Source organism: Eutrigla gurnardus (assembly GCF_963514095.1).
Source record: "Eutrigla gurnardus genome assembly, chromosome: 19".
NCBI lineage: Eukaryota > Metazoa > Chordata > Actinopteri > Perciformes > Triglidae > Eutrigla > Eutrigla gurnardus.
The window spans coordinates 11,267,591-11,279,722 of record NC_139930.1 but is presented as its reverse complement, the minus strand read 5'-3'; the positions used below and the strand labels follow the sequence as shown (position 1 = coordinate 11,279,722).

Here is a 12,132-nt window from a genome sequence, read left to right as displayed (position 1 = left end):
CTCTGGAGAAACTAAACACACAGGTTGAACTTTTTCTCTCCATCAGACAGCAGTTTATGTCGTTTGTGCGGTTGGCGGACTGCGGCGCCCCCTCCCTCTTTCTTTTAGCTCTTTGGTGGTCACCGGTGATTGATCACATGTCGCGGCCAGCCTGGGTTGTTACACTGACCTTCTGCAGAAGTAAAAGCAGAGCAGATAATTAACTGCTTGGCAATTGGCTGCTAAACAGGAAGGTATCCCCGACCAGCCAGCCTGCGTTTCAACCCGGGCCGCTGACTGAATGTGTCATTGTCATGTGGACGTTTTCCTTTCCTCCCCCCCCCCCGTGAAGAAGTTTATTTGCGTTTGTGCTCGTTCCCACAGGAAGAGCTAAGCGGAGCACAAAGGCCTGTCACTTTTCTAGAGTCGGAATCAGCTGAGATTAAACATTCGGGAGGGAAGGAAAAGTGAGAGCAGTGAAAAGCAAAGTCTCGTCAGCCAAACAAAACATGTCACGCGTTAAACTCAGATTTTAAGAATTTATTTTTTTTGTGTTTTTATTCCTGTGAAACGCAGATTAGATTAAAATTAGAACATTGGTCCGCGGCTGACAGATGAACTACAAAAGCCTTTGTGTCTGAGCTGTTATCAAGTAGCACTTCCCCGAGGTATATGAAGTATCAGGGAGTGCGGACACTGGCGCGCTGCCCAAGATGATTTGTTATGAGCATTATTGCACAACCTCGTAGCTCCATGAGTCATCAACAGCTGTGTGTTTTTACACATTGTCCCAGAATAGCTCCAATCTAACTTTTCCCCCCCGATTGTAATTCTCTCGGCCGGATTGTTTACTGCTCCCGATTTAAACGTTGTCAACATGTGGCCTTGCTTTAAATGAAGCCCAAATCACATTAAATCAAATTAAATCTCTTCTCAAAGACACATTACTCTCAGATTTTTTTTCATGCCTTCATAGGATTTTGATTTTATGTAGACTCAGCAATATCATTCTTTTCTTTTTTTAAGTTTTCTTCTGCCAAAATTGCATTTTCTTTCAAAGAACAGCTCCTCATAAATTAATTTGACTCGACTGCTCTAATTTGGCATCGAGGGTAGAAGCTACACAAACAAGCGTTTCCACATCATTTTTAATGTCTCCTTCCCCATCGTGTAAGATGTACAGAAACGCTCCGTGTTTCATTTTTTTTTTAAAGACACAACTCAATAGGGGAATGGTAGAAGAATGGAGGGAAAGAAAAACGGAGGGAGGTGAGGAGGAGGGTTGTGAAAATTGCCGTTGGCTGCCACCCAGGGCCCAGTCTTTGTGGTAATGAAGGGTTAGAGGCAGCATTATTGCTCCCAGATGCCGTGCGGCTTCTCTGCAGCCCTTTGATGCATGGCCCAAGTCACCAGGACTTTTCTATCAGACTCCCATCGACACACACACACACACACACACACACACACACACACACACACACACACACACACACACACACACACACACACACACACACACACACTCACATTAAGACATGCAGCCTCTTAAAACGACATGGATGCCGTAAACGACTATCTTCTTGGTTTTGCCCACCAAACTACTTAGATTTGTTTCAAAGTGTTTATTTGGATACGCTTTGTGTCAGGTCCCCCTGTGTGTGAGTGTGTGTGTGTGTGTGCGAGTGTGTGAGTGTGTGTGTGTGTGTGTGTGTGTGTGTGCGAGTGTGTGTGTGTGTGTGCGTGTGTGTGTGTGTGTGAGGCCATATTTCATCCACATTCTGAATTAGTGTTTGAGTCTTTGAGACGTTTTCTTGGACAGTGTGCCGAGTGGTGAAATGCCTTTAGGAATCCAGAAGTGAACTTCCTCTGGCTTCTCATAATGAGCGCTATTACTCACTAGCAAAATAAAACCATGGAAAGTACTTTGCTCACACACAGCTCCAAACACCACAGGTTAACTACCGAGCTCACTGCCTTGAGTGTGTGTGTGTGTGTGTGTGTGTGTGTGTGTGTGTGTGTGTGTGTGTGTGTGTGTCTGAAAATTGTTAGGTTCAGACAAAAGGTTTCAAAATCTCAGGTAAAAAGATTTAGGTCACTCAAATGATAAAAAAGGATATTTGTGATATTAAGTGACAATAAAAATACATCTCCTTCCTTCCTGAAGGTTTTCAAAGGGACAGTTTCTGTCCTCGTTCACATTAAACTCTATGAATGATCCTAAGTAATAATAAAGTAATGCAGTGATCTGACCTATCAACCTCCTCTCATGTGTGGCTGTTTACTGATTAATTGAGTACGCATTAATTAAACCTGCCTGACTCAGTCCCTCATTAATGAAGTGGGTGTGGCTTGTGGCGGGTCCTCTGTAACCTCAAGGCCGGCCACACCCAGACCATCTCCTGCTACTGCGCTTGTGTTCGACTCGTGGTAATGTGACATGAGCAGAGTCACAATGCACTAAATCATATATGAAGGTTGAGAACTAAAGTTTCTGTTGAAACCATTTAATAGGTGTTGATTCTACTTTTGAATTGTATTGTATTATATCGACATGTTTCTATTATTCTTCCCACCTCATTTGTATCCGTGAGGGTCGGCTCACACCTCTCCAACAGAAACACCTTTCTGTATAATTTAATTTACAGCAGACTGCAGCCTCCGAAAATGGTCAAAAGTTAAATCAACAAAAGCTGAACATCATAACCTTGGTAAAGAGGACTGTTGCGTTAGACGGCATTAGTTTGAGCTAGGTGTAACTCATGAACTTGTATATTTTACTGTAGTTTGCACCAATCTCTGGAGCAAACACGTAAATCACAAATGACCATGTTTTACAACCATATAGCTCTAATAGCTCTAATTCTCGTTACTGTAACCAAGAGTTATTGGCTGTGAAGTGCATCTTCCCATCAACATTAACGATGGCGTTTCCAGAAACGCATGATGACGGGCTTCGACTCTGTCCAGAGGACTCTGGGAGACTTTCATGGGGGCAACTTCAGGTCCGTCATGGAGGATGAGACCATGTGTGGTCATCTCAAGCAGGAAGCCTACAAGCTGGCTCATCTGATTGCCAGAGATTGGGGCAATCAGAATACATCAAAGTCCAAGCTGAACCAGATTACTTCTGAATACCTTCTGGTCACAAATTAAGCCTTGCATGCGGATTTAAGCAGGAACCCTAGAGGGTTGCTGAGGATTTCTAAATACAAGAAGGACCGGAGAGCGAAACTTCTGGAGGCCATTCATGGCAGGAAGCCTTTCAGGTAGCTGAAATGACTGCCAGAAGCTCTCAGGACGGTCCCAGCAGAGTGGAGGTTGAAAGTCCAGCTGAGGTATCCATCCACTCGTCTTTCTCCAAGGGCCGGTGAAGACAAGCAGCGACTGTGGCCGTCGTCCAGTCCTGAAAAGGAGCCCAGACCATACATTCGAAACTTCGCCAAACACTTCCTTACCGCTGCGAGCAAAGTATGTGTGGATGCTGCAGCGGAAATGAGACGCCATGGGCATGACATCGTCCAAAACATTTCCACACACGGTGCCTTCCAAAAAAACAGTGGAAAGAGGCTGTCCCTGAAATAAAAGGCGCTCTCTGGAGGGACTCGCGAAGTGGCTGAAAACAGCAAAAAGGGACCTGTGGCAAAGGGCTGTCATTACATCACCGCTGATTAATGAGACTTGTCAGTAAGTGTCTTTTATGAATTAGATATTCCAGCACTGGATTCTGCAATTACAGATCTCCCCCTTGCATGTTGCTTCCACACACAAGTGCATGAGATAGCACGTATGAGCACAGGCCTCGCTGTTTCCATTGTGATTATTGCAAACAGGAGGGAAATCCCCTGACAGCGCCGTAGCGGTTTAGCCATCACTCATCCGTACCTCGCTGGCAGGGTGTGTGTCTTTCTGTCCGTCTGTCTCTTGGAAGTTGATTCACAAAGGTTGGGCCTCATGCAAGTAAAATTGCTGTGGATAAAGGTCAAATAAAGTGTGTGTCTATGTGTGTGTGTGTGCGTGCTTGGTACTTATGTATCTTATACAGCTAATGCATGTCATGTGTGCATCGGTGTGTTTGAGTTTTTGTTTTCTCGTGCGTCCCCGTGTGTGCATGCTTAACGTCGGAAATCTGTACATTTGGCCGCTAGTGCTGGCTGGCTTTTATGGGAGCATATGGGAAAGCACTCAACTCCCGACGTCCCTGAACACAACTACAGACACACACACACACACACACACACACACACACACACAAGATGGAGCTAATTGACAGAGAAAACCTGATAATCTGTAATAATAGTACATGCATGTCTTGTTTGCGGGTGCATCAAACCTAATTATTCTGCCGTAATTCTAGTAATAACCAACATTTGTCTTGATATTATTATGTCTAGCTTCTTTTTCACTCTACTCTGCAGCTCTGTCTCTGCTTAAGTTCAGTTTCCCTGTACTTCCCCCACATCATGCACACACACCAGTCCTCCTCCTCCCCCCCTCCCCCATTTCCAACTCTCCTGACTGGATTTACTGGCCAGAGGAGAGGAAAATGTATGAATCAGTCCAAGGTTGCTCACTCCCAGGGAGAGGGAAAGCCAGAGACCGAGGGAACAAGAGGAACGAGGAGGGGGGGAAGAGATGAAGAGAGAGCGAGAGAAAGGAGGAAGATGGAGAAGGACTGAGCACGCTTAGAGACGGAGGACGGGGACCTTTTTACCCTATAAATGATGATGTCAGCAGTCTGGGGCGACTTTCTTTTTTTTTGTTGTATAGTGGACACCTGGGTGTAGTGTCGCTGCCAAATGTGTGCGTGCGTGTGTGTGTGTGTGTGTGTGTGTGTGTGTGAGAGTGTGTGTGTGTGTGTGTGAGAGAGTGAGAGAGTTTTTACATGCATTTAGGGGATATGACCATTTGGCTGCACAGGTCATAAATCCTTTGATGAAGGAGTTTGGTCACACACACAACCCCCTGTCTCCCCATGCCTTTCACACACACACACTCACACACACACACACACACACACACACACACAGGGTTGGGCAGGGCAGGCCCGTGGTTAGCTATCCAGATGGTTTTAAGGTTAGTTAGAGACTACGCTCAAAGGTGCTGTTTGCAGCCATAGCAGTGTGTGTATATAAAGTGTGTGTGTGTGTGTGTGTGTGTGTGTGTGTGTGTGTGTGTGTGTGTGTGTGTGTGTGTGTGTGTGCGCATGTTAAAAGAAACTCACTCACCCTGTACTATTTTTGGCTTCTCTCTTTTCCTTTTTTTTTCTTCTTTAAATCCAAACTTTACTGTCGATAGTAAAACGTTCACACATGCACACAAATGCTCCGTCTGCAAAGAATATTCATTTTGCAACAATAGACTTTGAGGAGTTAAACCACAGCGTGTGTGTTTATGTGTTTATATATGCGTGTGTGTGTGTGTGTGTGTGCATGTGTGTGTGTGTGAGATAAAGAAGGAGGAGTGCTGGCATGTGTCACACTGTAGCTGACTAACTTTGAGGTTCTGATTCACAAATAGTGGGATGTCTGGATATCATATGTTGTGTGCAGATTTACAAGAGATTTCTACACTGGAGCGTGGTCTCTCTCTCTCTCTCTCTCTCTCTCTCTCTCTCTGCATGTGTGTGTTTCTCATTTGTTGCCCCCCCACCCTCCCCCTTTCTTTTTTTTTTTTTACTCTGCACAACTGTAATCAAAACCACAGACTTGAGGTCTGTGTGTGACTTTCCCATTCGTCTCTCTTGCCTTTCTTTCTCTCTCTTTTTTTTTTGCCATGCCGTTAAATTTAATATGCGAGGGCTCACTCCTGATTTCCCCGAGTTCTTTCATCATCTTTCCATTTTGTCTTTTTTAATCGCGCCTTCTGTCATTGTCTCTCTCGAAATATGAAGATTATATATTGAGAAGTAAATTGATCAGCCCACAGTGATTATAATACAACAGTGATTTGATTTTTGGTCTCATCTACAACCTCAGTGCAAAATACTATAAATCTCCATGACTGTTTTTACTCTTTAGCCAAATTCCTCACCCAAGCACGCCGGTCTCTCTCCCTCTCTTTCCCTCCCTCACGTGTGTTTCTCTTTCGCCCCCTGCAGGAGAAGGAGAAGAAGTACATGCTGCAGGTGGACAACCTGAAGCTGCGTGATGTGGAGAAAGGCTTCATGTCCAGCAAGCAGATCTTTGCCCTCTTCAACACGGAACAGAGGTGTTTATTATACAGGCACACACATCGATATATATACATATATATATATATATATATATATATATAATTTACTACAAGTTAAAGTCCTATTTTTCTTTTACGTCCTAAGTTAATAGTTGCAGGACTTGAATGTTGTAGTTTGCAGAGGAAAATATTTGTTTTAATTGTGTTATATATATATTGCTGCGTAGTTTAATGTATAACATGACGGTTTGTGTTGTTTGTCAAAACTCAAACTGAAAAGTAACCATAAATGTAGGGCGGTAAAAGTATAAAGAAGCCAAAAACCTTATCTCTGTAATTCAGTAAATGCATGTAGTTACTCACCACCACTGGTATAAGGATACACAGCTGCTCAATTACACATTAAGGGTATAAAAGAATGATAAGTCAACAGATGAAGAGCATCATTCAGCATCGTGTGTCCGCAGGAATGTGTATAAAGACTACCGTCAGCTGGAGCTGGCCTGTGAGAGTCAGGAAGACATGGATGCCTGGAAGGCCTCCTTCCTCAGAGCTGGAGTTTATCCTGAACGGGTGGCAGTAAGATTTTATCAAAGTATTTGCTTCATGCATACATAGAGTATATATACGCTAAGGGTTTGTAGTATAAAAACACGTTGGTATGTCTGCTTTAATTGGATTGATTGCGAGACATCCACAGTATGGAACCATTATGTAAAAACAAGCATTATTGACCTTGAGTTTTTATCATTTTTATAAGGTAATTATTGTTTTTATGTGAGTTGTGATGTTTATTCCGAGTCTATTTAAATGTTGTCGTGTCTCTCATGTGATATCTGTCCTCTTTCAATGTTTTCCTCATCACTGTTTGACCTTCTAGGATAAGGAAGGAAAGGTATGTCGTCATCATGCTCTGTGTCTCTAGCTTTTAGTCTCGCTGATCTAAACTGAAGTTGAACTCCACATCCTCCGTCCTGCCTGTCATCCGTCTCCACAGAGCGACGGCGGTGATGAAAATGGCTCCGACAACATAATGCACAGCATGGACCCTCAGCTGGAGCGGCAGGTGGAGACCATCCGTAACCTGGTGGACTCCTACATGGCGATCGTCAACAAGACCGTCCGTGACCTGATGCCGAAGACCATCATGCACCTCATGATTAACAACGTGAGTCGGCCATTTCTCAGCTCGCTCAGATTTATGTCCAAAACTTGGACGTCGGAAACATCTCTGTCGTTCCGTCCAGACTAAAGACTTCATCAACGCGGAGCTGCTGGCCCAGCTGTACTCGTGCGCTGACCAGAACCTGCTGATGGAGGAGTCTCAGGAGCAGGCCACGCACCGCGACGAGATGCTGCGGATGTACCACGCTCTGCGGGAAGCCCTCGGCATCATCGGTGACATCAGCACGTCCACCATAACCACCGCCATGCCACCTCCCGTGGATGATTCCTGGCTGCAGGTGCAGCGGGGCAGCTCCGGGGGACGGTAAGGGTTGATGAGAATGGATGGGGTGTGAACTATCTATGAAGTAAACTTTTGATCATTATTATTAGGTTGGTTGCTTCAGTTTTGTTGGTGATTTCTCCTCCAGGTCTCCAGCCACCAGTCCAACTCCAAACCGCAGGGCTCCTCCGGGACCTCCGGGCCGCCCAGTCTCTCGTGGGCCTCCACCCGGGCCTCCACCTGCTGGGGGGCCCCCTGTCCCGTCTCGCCCGGGAGCCTCTCCGGACCCTTACAGTGGGCCACCACCCACCGTGCCCTCCCGACCTAACCGTGCACCCCCGAGTGTCCCAAGGTGAGTGAAGCAGCCTTCCTCAAACCTGTTCATGTAGGTTTTTAACTATCCAACCTGAAGTGTGGATACTCTCTGTTACTAAGGGGGATGTGAAGACACCTGGATGAGGGGATAAAGGAGGTAAATGAAAGTGGAGAGCTCTGGTTGTGAAAGATGGATAGACGAATAGATGGATAGAGATCCCTAAATAGATGGATAGACAGCCTTAAAGCTCATAATGAGTTATCTTCTCTACATTTAAACGGTTACCTTTCTGGCACCACTTTGAACTTTCAACACCCTGTCAGCCATCACCAATGATATCTAACACGCCACCATTCATCGCTTACACCCATCGGCCTCACCACTGTCCTCATCCGGATAGTTAAAGAAATGTGTGCTTTAAAGCAGCTCAGCGACCTGACTGAGCGTTAGAGGGGTTTTCTTTCTTTTCTGTTCTCCATTAACTGTATCTGCCTCGTGCTTGCCTGTGTTTGTGAGCTAGCTAACTTTGTTTTTCACTGTCAGAGTAGCAGCTTGCCTCTTTTTAAAGTAGGAGACACTAACGTTGCTGAGCAAAGCTCTCACTGGCAAATTCAGACGGAGGAGCGTCTCGAAACCCTCCCAAAACTCCAAATCCTCAGTGTGTGTATTCTGGTCTGTCTTAAAGTGAGAGCTGAGCACATGTGACATTGGTCATTTCCTGCACTGTAACTGTTTGCACTCCTTTTTTCTCTCTTCTTCCTCCTCTTCATCCCTCTTTTCCTCAACCACGCTTCTGTCCCGCACATGACTATGGTTCCTTCAACAGAATCACTATCACTGACCAATGAGGACTAACGTTTCTGGTACGTTGGGTACGCCATCATCACCACCACCACCATCATCATCATCATGAACACCTTCCTTCTTTCTCTTCCTCTCAGGAGGCGTCCTTTCACTGCATGCCCTTTTCCTTTTTCTCACTTTTCTTGTTTTTCTTCTCAGAGTGCTGCATGTGCAAACACACACACACCCAGTTCAGGGGGAGACGCGTGTGTGTTTGCGTCAGTGTTTGAGCTGATTTTGGAGTCGATGCCATTTTATTGAAGAGGTGTCAGTGTGTCAGAATGTGTAATGTGTCCTGTGAAAAAGGAAAGTCCCCAGCAGGTTAGATGGGATGGAACTGTTCAATGTAAAGATGGCTGTTGTTTGTGTGTCAGTGTTCTTTGTGACGTACGTACGCCATGACATCCCACTCATCCTTTGTGTCTTGATCTGTCGATATTGGCCAAACCTTTTTTCTAGGGAAATATGTGATATTTTCACCTTTCTGGGCCTCTAAAAACAATTAAAATGATCCGTCTGAATGGGGAACATCCACCTTTGCAAGCTGTAGACACATGAAACCTGTGAAAGGGGTTTGTGAGTAGAGACGGCTTCATTTTAAAGGGTAACAACTTTAAAAGGCTTATATTGCGACCCCTAGGCTTGGAGTTACATTGATGTTAATCTCCATACCTAAAACCCTCAGCATTAGCCTCTTTTCACACTTTATGCATTTCAGGGTCTTTATTTATAAAGATTACATTGACAGGGTTCAATAAATAATCTGTAGAAGTGCATGCTACTGTACTTAGACATCACTCGGATACGGAGGAAGGCCTCCTGCCTGCATTTGGCCTCCACTGCAAACGTACATTTACCTGCATTGTAACTGACATCCTCGTGGTGTTGGTTGTGTTTTTCGGGTTTCCTTCCATGTGTTATCTCACGATATAAGTGGCTGTCTGTGTGAGTGAAGGTGTGTACGTGCATGATTAACACATGGGAGTCCTGAGATTACCACATGTAAGTATAAGCCCTAATTTGAGGTTTAAGTGAAGACTGCAAAGACAAAACACTAATCCAACGTTCCCCCCGTCCTCTCTTGTTTCTATCTGTTCCTGTGTTTGTGTGTCGATGGCAGTCGGAGACCCCCACCTTCTCCAACGCACTAGACCTCCGAGCTCCTCCCTCCCTCCCTCCCTCCGCCAATCCATCCCTCCGTCCGTCCCATCTCTGGATGAGAGGCCATGGACAACAGCGCCACCTTCCTGTCGTTTTCTGCCACACCCGACCTGAGCCGGCTCCCTTCTCCTGCTCCTACTTTTCCCTGACAACACACACACACACACACACACACACACACACACACACACACACACACACACACACACACACACACACACACACACACCTCTGTTACCCCACAGAGATGCTGAATACTTGAAACCCACTTGCATGACTGGCATACGAACATGCTGCATCCTCAGAATTTAAATAAACTATTGAGAGAATATAAAATAAATGATACATTTTTGAGTGTATGTGCACATGTGCATGCACGTTATACACATATATAATGTACATTTTAATATATATATATATATATATATATATATATATATAATACACAAGCAAATACATCCAGAATATGTGCTCCTGCTATTACACCTAAGGTGGTAGACATTTGCAATCTAAGCATGACACTTTGCCTGAGTATTACACTATACTCCAGCCTTTGTGATGGGTATTCTGGCTGCTGACTCACTTATCTTAACATTTTACGGTTTATCTTATGTTTTGTTTATGTTTTTCCCCCCGATTTCTGCAAATATATATATATATATATATATATATATATATATATATATATATATATATATATATATATATATATTTGTGTCACTTACTCACCCGGTATTGCCGGTCATGTGTGATTGCCGATCAGACTCCTCGCCCTCAGACACCTGGACGGACAGGAGTAGCTGCTCTTCATCATATTTTTCCTTTTTTCCCCCTCGCACTAGGACTGAAGCGATCATCTGAGGGACCCGTTCTAGACTCCAGAAGGCCTCACAGTCACTAATTCACCTGTGTTATAAGTCAATCATCCTGAGTGGACAGCCATATAGTTTAGTCACGACGACCTCTTAAAAATGCTGTAGTCTGTGCTTCCACAGAACCTATGCAACAACAAAAGCTTTCCCAATCTTTTTTATGTGTATTTTGGCTTAAAGAGGCGCTTCCCATGGCACGTTTCCCACTTTCCTCCTCTCCTCTTCACAAAACACATTGTTGAGCGTTACCTTATCGAGGCGGGATCTAAATAGAAAGTGCAATATATAGAATATCCTTCTGCAGACAGCTGCATGACACCAGTCACACAAGAGTCAAGAGTACATTTTTTAACTGGGAGGAAGGGAATCCATGGCCTGGGTTGCACTCTAAGACTGTTCCTTATGCGTCCTTTTTATTCAGAGGGAATGAGGTCCCTAATGGGAAAGCTTTCAACAGTTGGAGTGCGTTTTGAAGTCACATTACGCATCGAATCCTCTGATATATCAACAGGAAGTCTTACAGCATTTAATCCAGGTTTATGATCTGCCATTTATTTTCTTTTTCCCCCCTCTTTTCTTTTCTTTCTTCTCTCAGTGGTCACGGGGGTGAGTGAGAACATGAAAACAGCCACAGTCTATGCATTACACTATCAAAACGCTCCTCACACCGCTGTCTGAGAGCCTGTGAGTTCAACCCATCTTTTCACCCGTCTTTCTTCCACTGAGCTCTTCTGTCAGTGTCATGTGTTGTATTTTGACCCCAAACAAAGGAATCCAAAACCCACCAGCCACAAAAAAACCCACCTCTGTACCTCAACTGATGTCATTTTAGCCGTTTGAAAAAAACCCGACTTGACCCCTTGTACATCTTAATATTCCACAACTGCAACGCAAACACAACGAAGCATATCCTACTTATTATTTAAGAGTTGATAGTTTATTATGGACTTATTATGTATATGTGTGGTGCATCTTATGGGACTTTTACTTCCGCCTTCTAGAGAATTTAGTCTCCTAAATATTTAAATGATTAAGAATAAATGAGTATGTGTATCAGGAAATATTTGAAAAACGTATAAAAATGTGTAATGCAGTGACATATGTGGACGTTGGCAGGTTGTTTGATATTTAGATGGTAGCAGAGAGGATTTGTTTTTTCTTGTTTTTCTCTGTGTCGAAGAGCAGAAAGGGATGGTGTGAATGTGTGAACTCCTGCAGCATCCGGGTCCTGCATCTTGTTCTGACTACTGTGGATGGAACAGGGACTTTACCCTGCAGGGCTGCTGTGCTTTGTCAACACATTAAAGAAACCTCAGTGTACTGGATGACGTTTCCTCTCTGTT

The 12,132-nt window shown here is 44.4% G+C and overlaps 1 protein-coding gene across 10 annotated transcripts in view; it reads left to right on the top strand.

Moving 5' to 3' along the window:
- Positions 1–11,623, top strand: part of dnm1a (dynamin 1a) — a 41,180-nt gene extending 29,557 nt beyond the window's left edge. For 3 of the 10 annotated variants that reach the window (XM_084034700.1, XM_084034699.1, XM_084034696.1), the window contains 6 exons: positions 6,077–6,186; positions 6,618–6,729; positions 7,148–7,318; positions 7,398–7,639; positions 7,746–7,949; positions 9,877–10,088. In XM_084034700.1, the coding sequence (XP_083890826.1) occupies positions 6,077–6,186; positions 6,618–6,729; positions 7,148–7,318; positions 7,398–7,639; positions 7,746–7,949; positions 9,877–9,907 (870 nt within the window). In that variant the 3' untranslated portion in view covers positions 9,908–10,088. Of the gene's footprint in view, positions 1–6,076; positions 6,187–6,617; positions 6,730–7,030; positions 7,046–7,147; positions 7,319–7,397; positions 7,640–7,745; positions 7,950–8,739; positions 8,777–9,876; positions 10,091–11,384 lie in introns of those variants that run through there. The other 7 variants (XM_084034698.1, XM_084034693.1, XM_084034694.1 and 4 more) reach the window with 6 other exon arrangements.
- Positions 11,624–12,132: the final 509 nt, after the last annotated feature.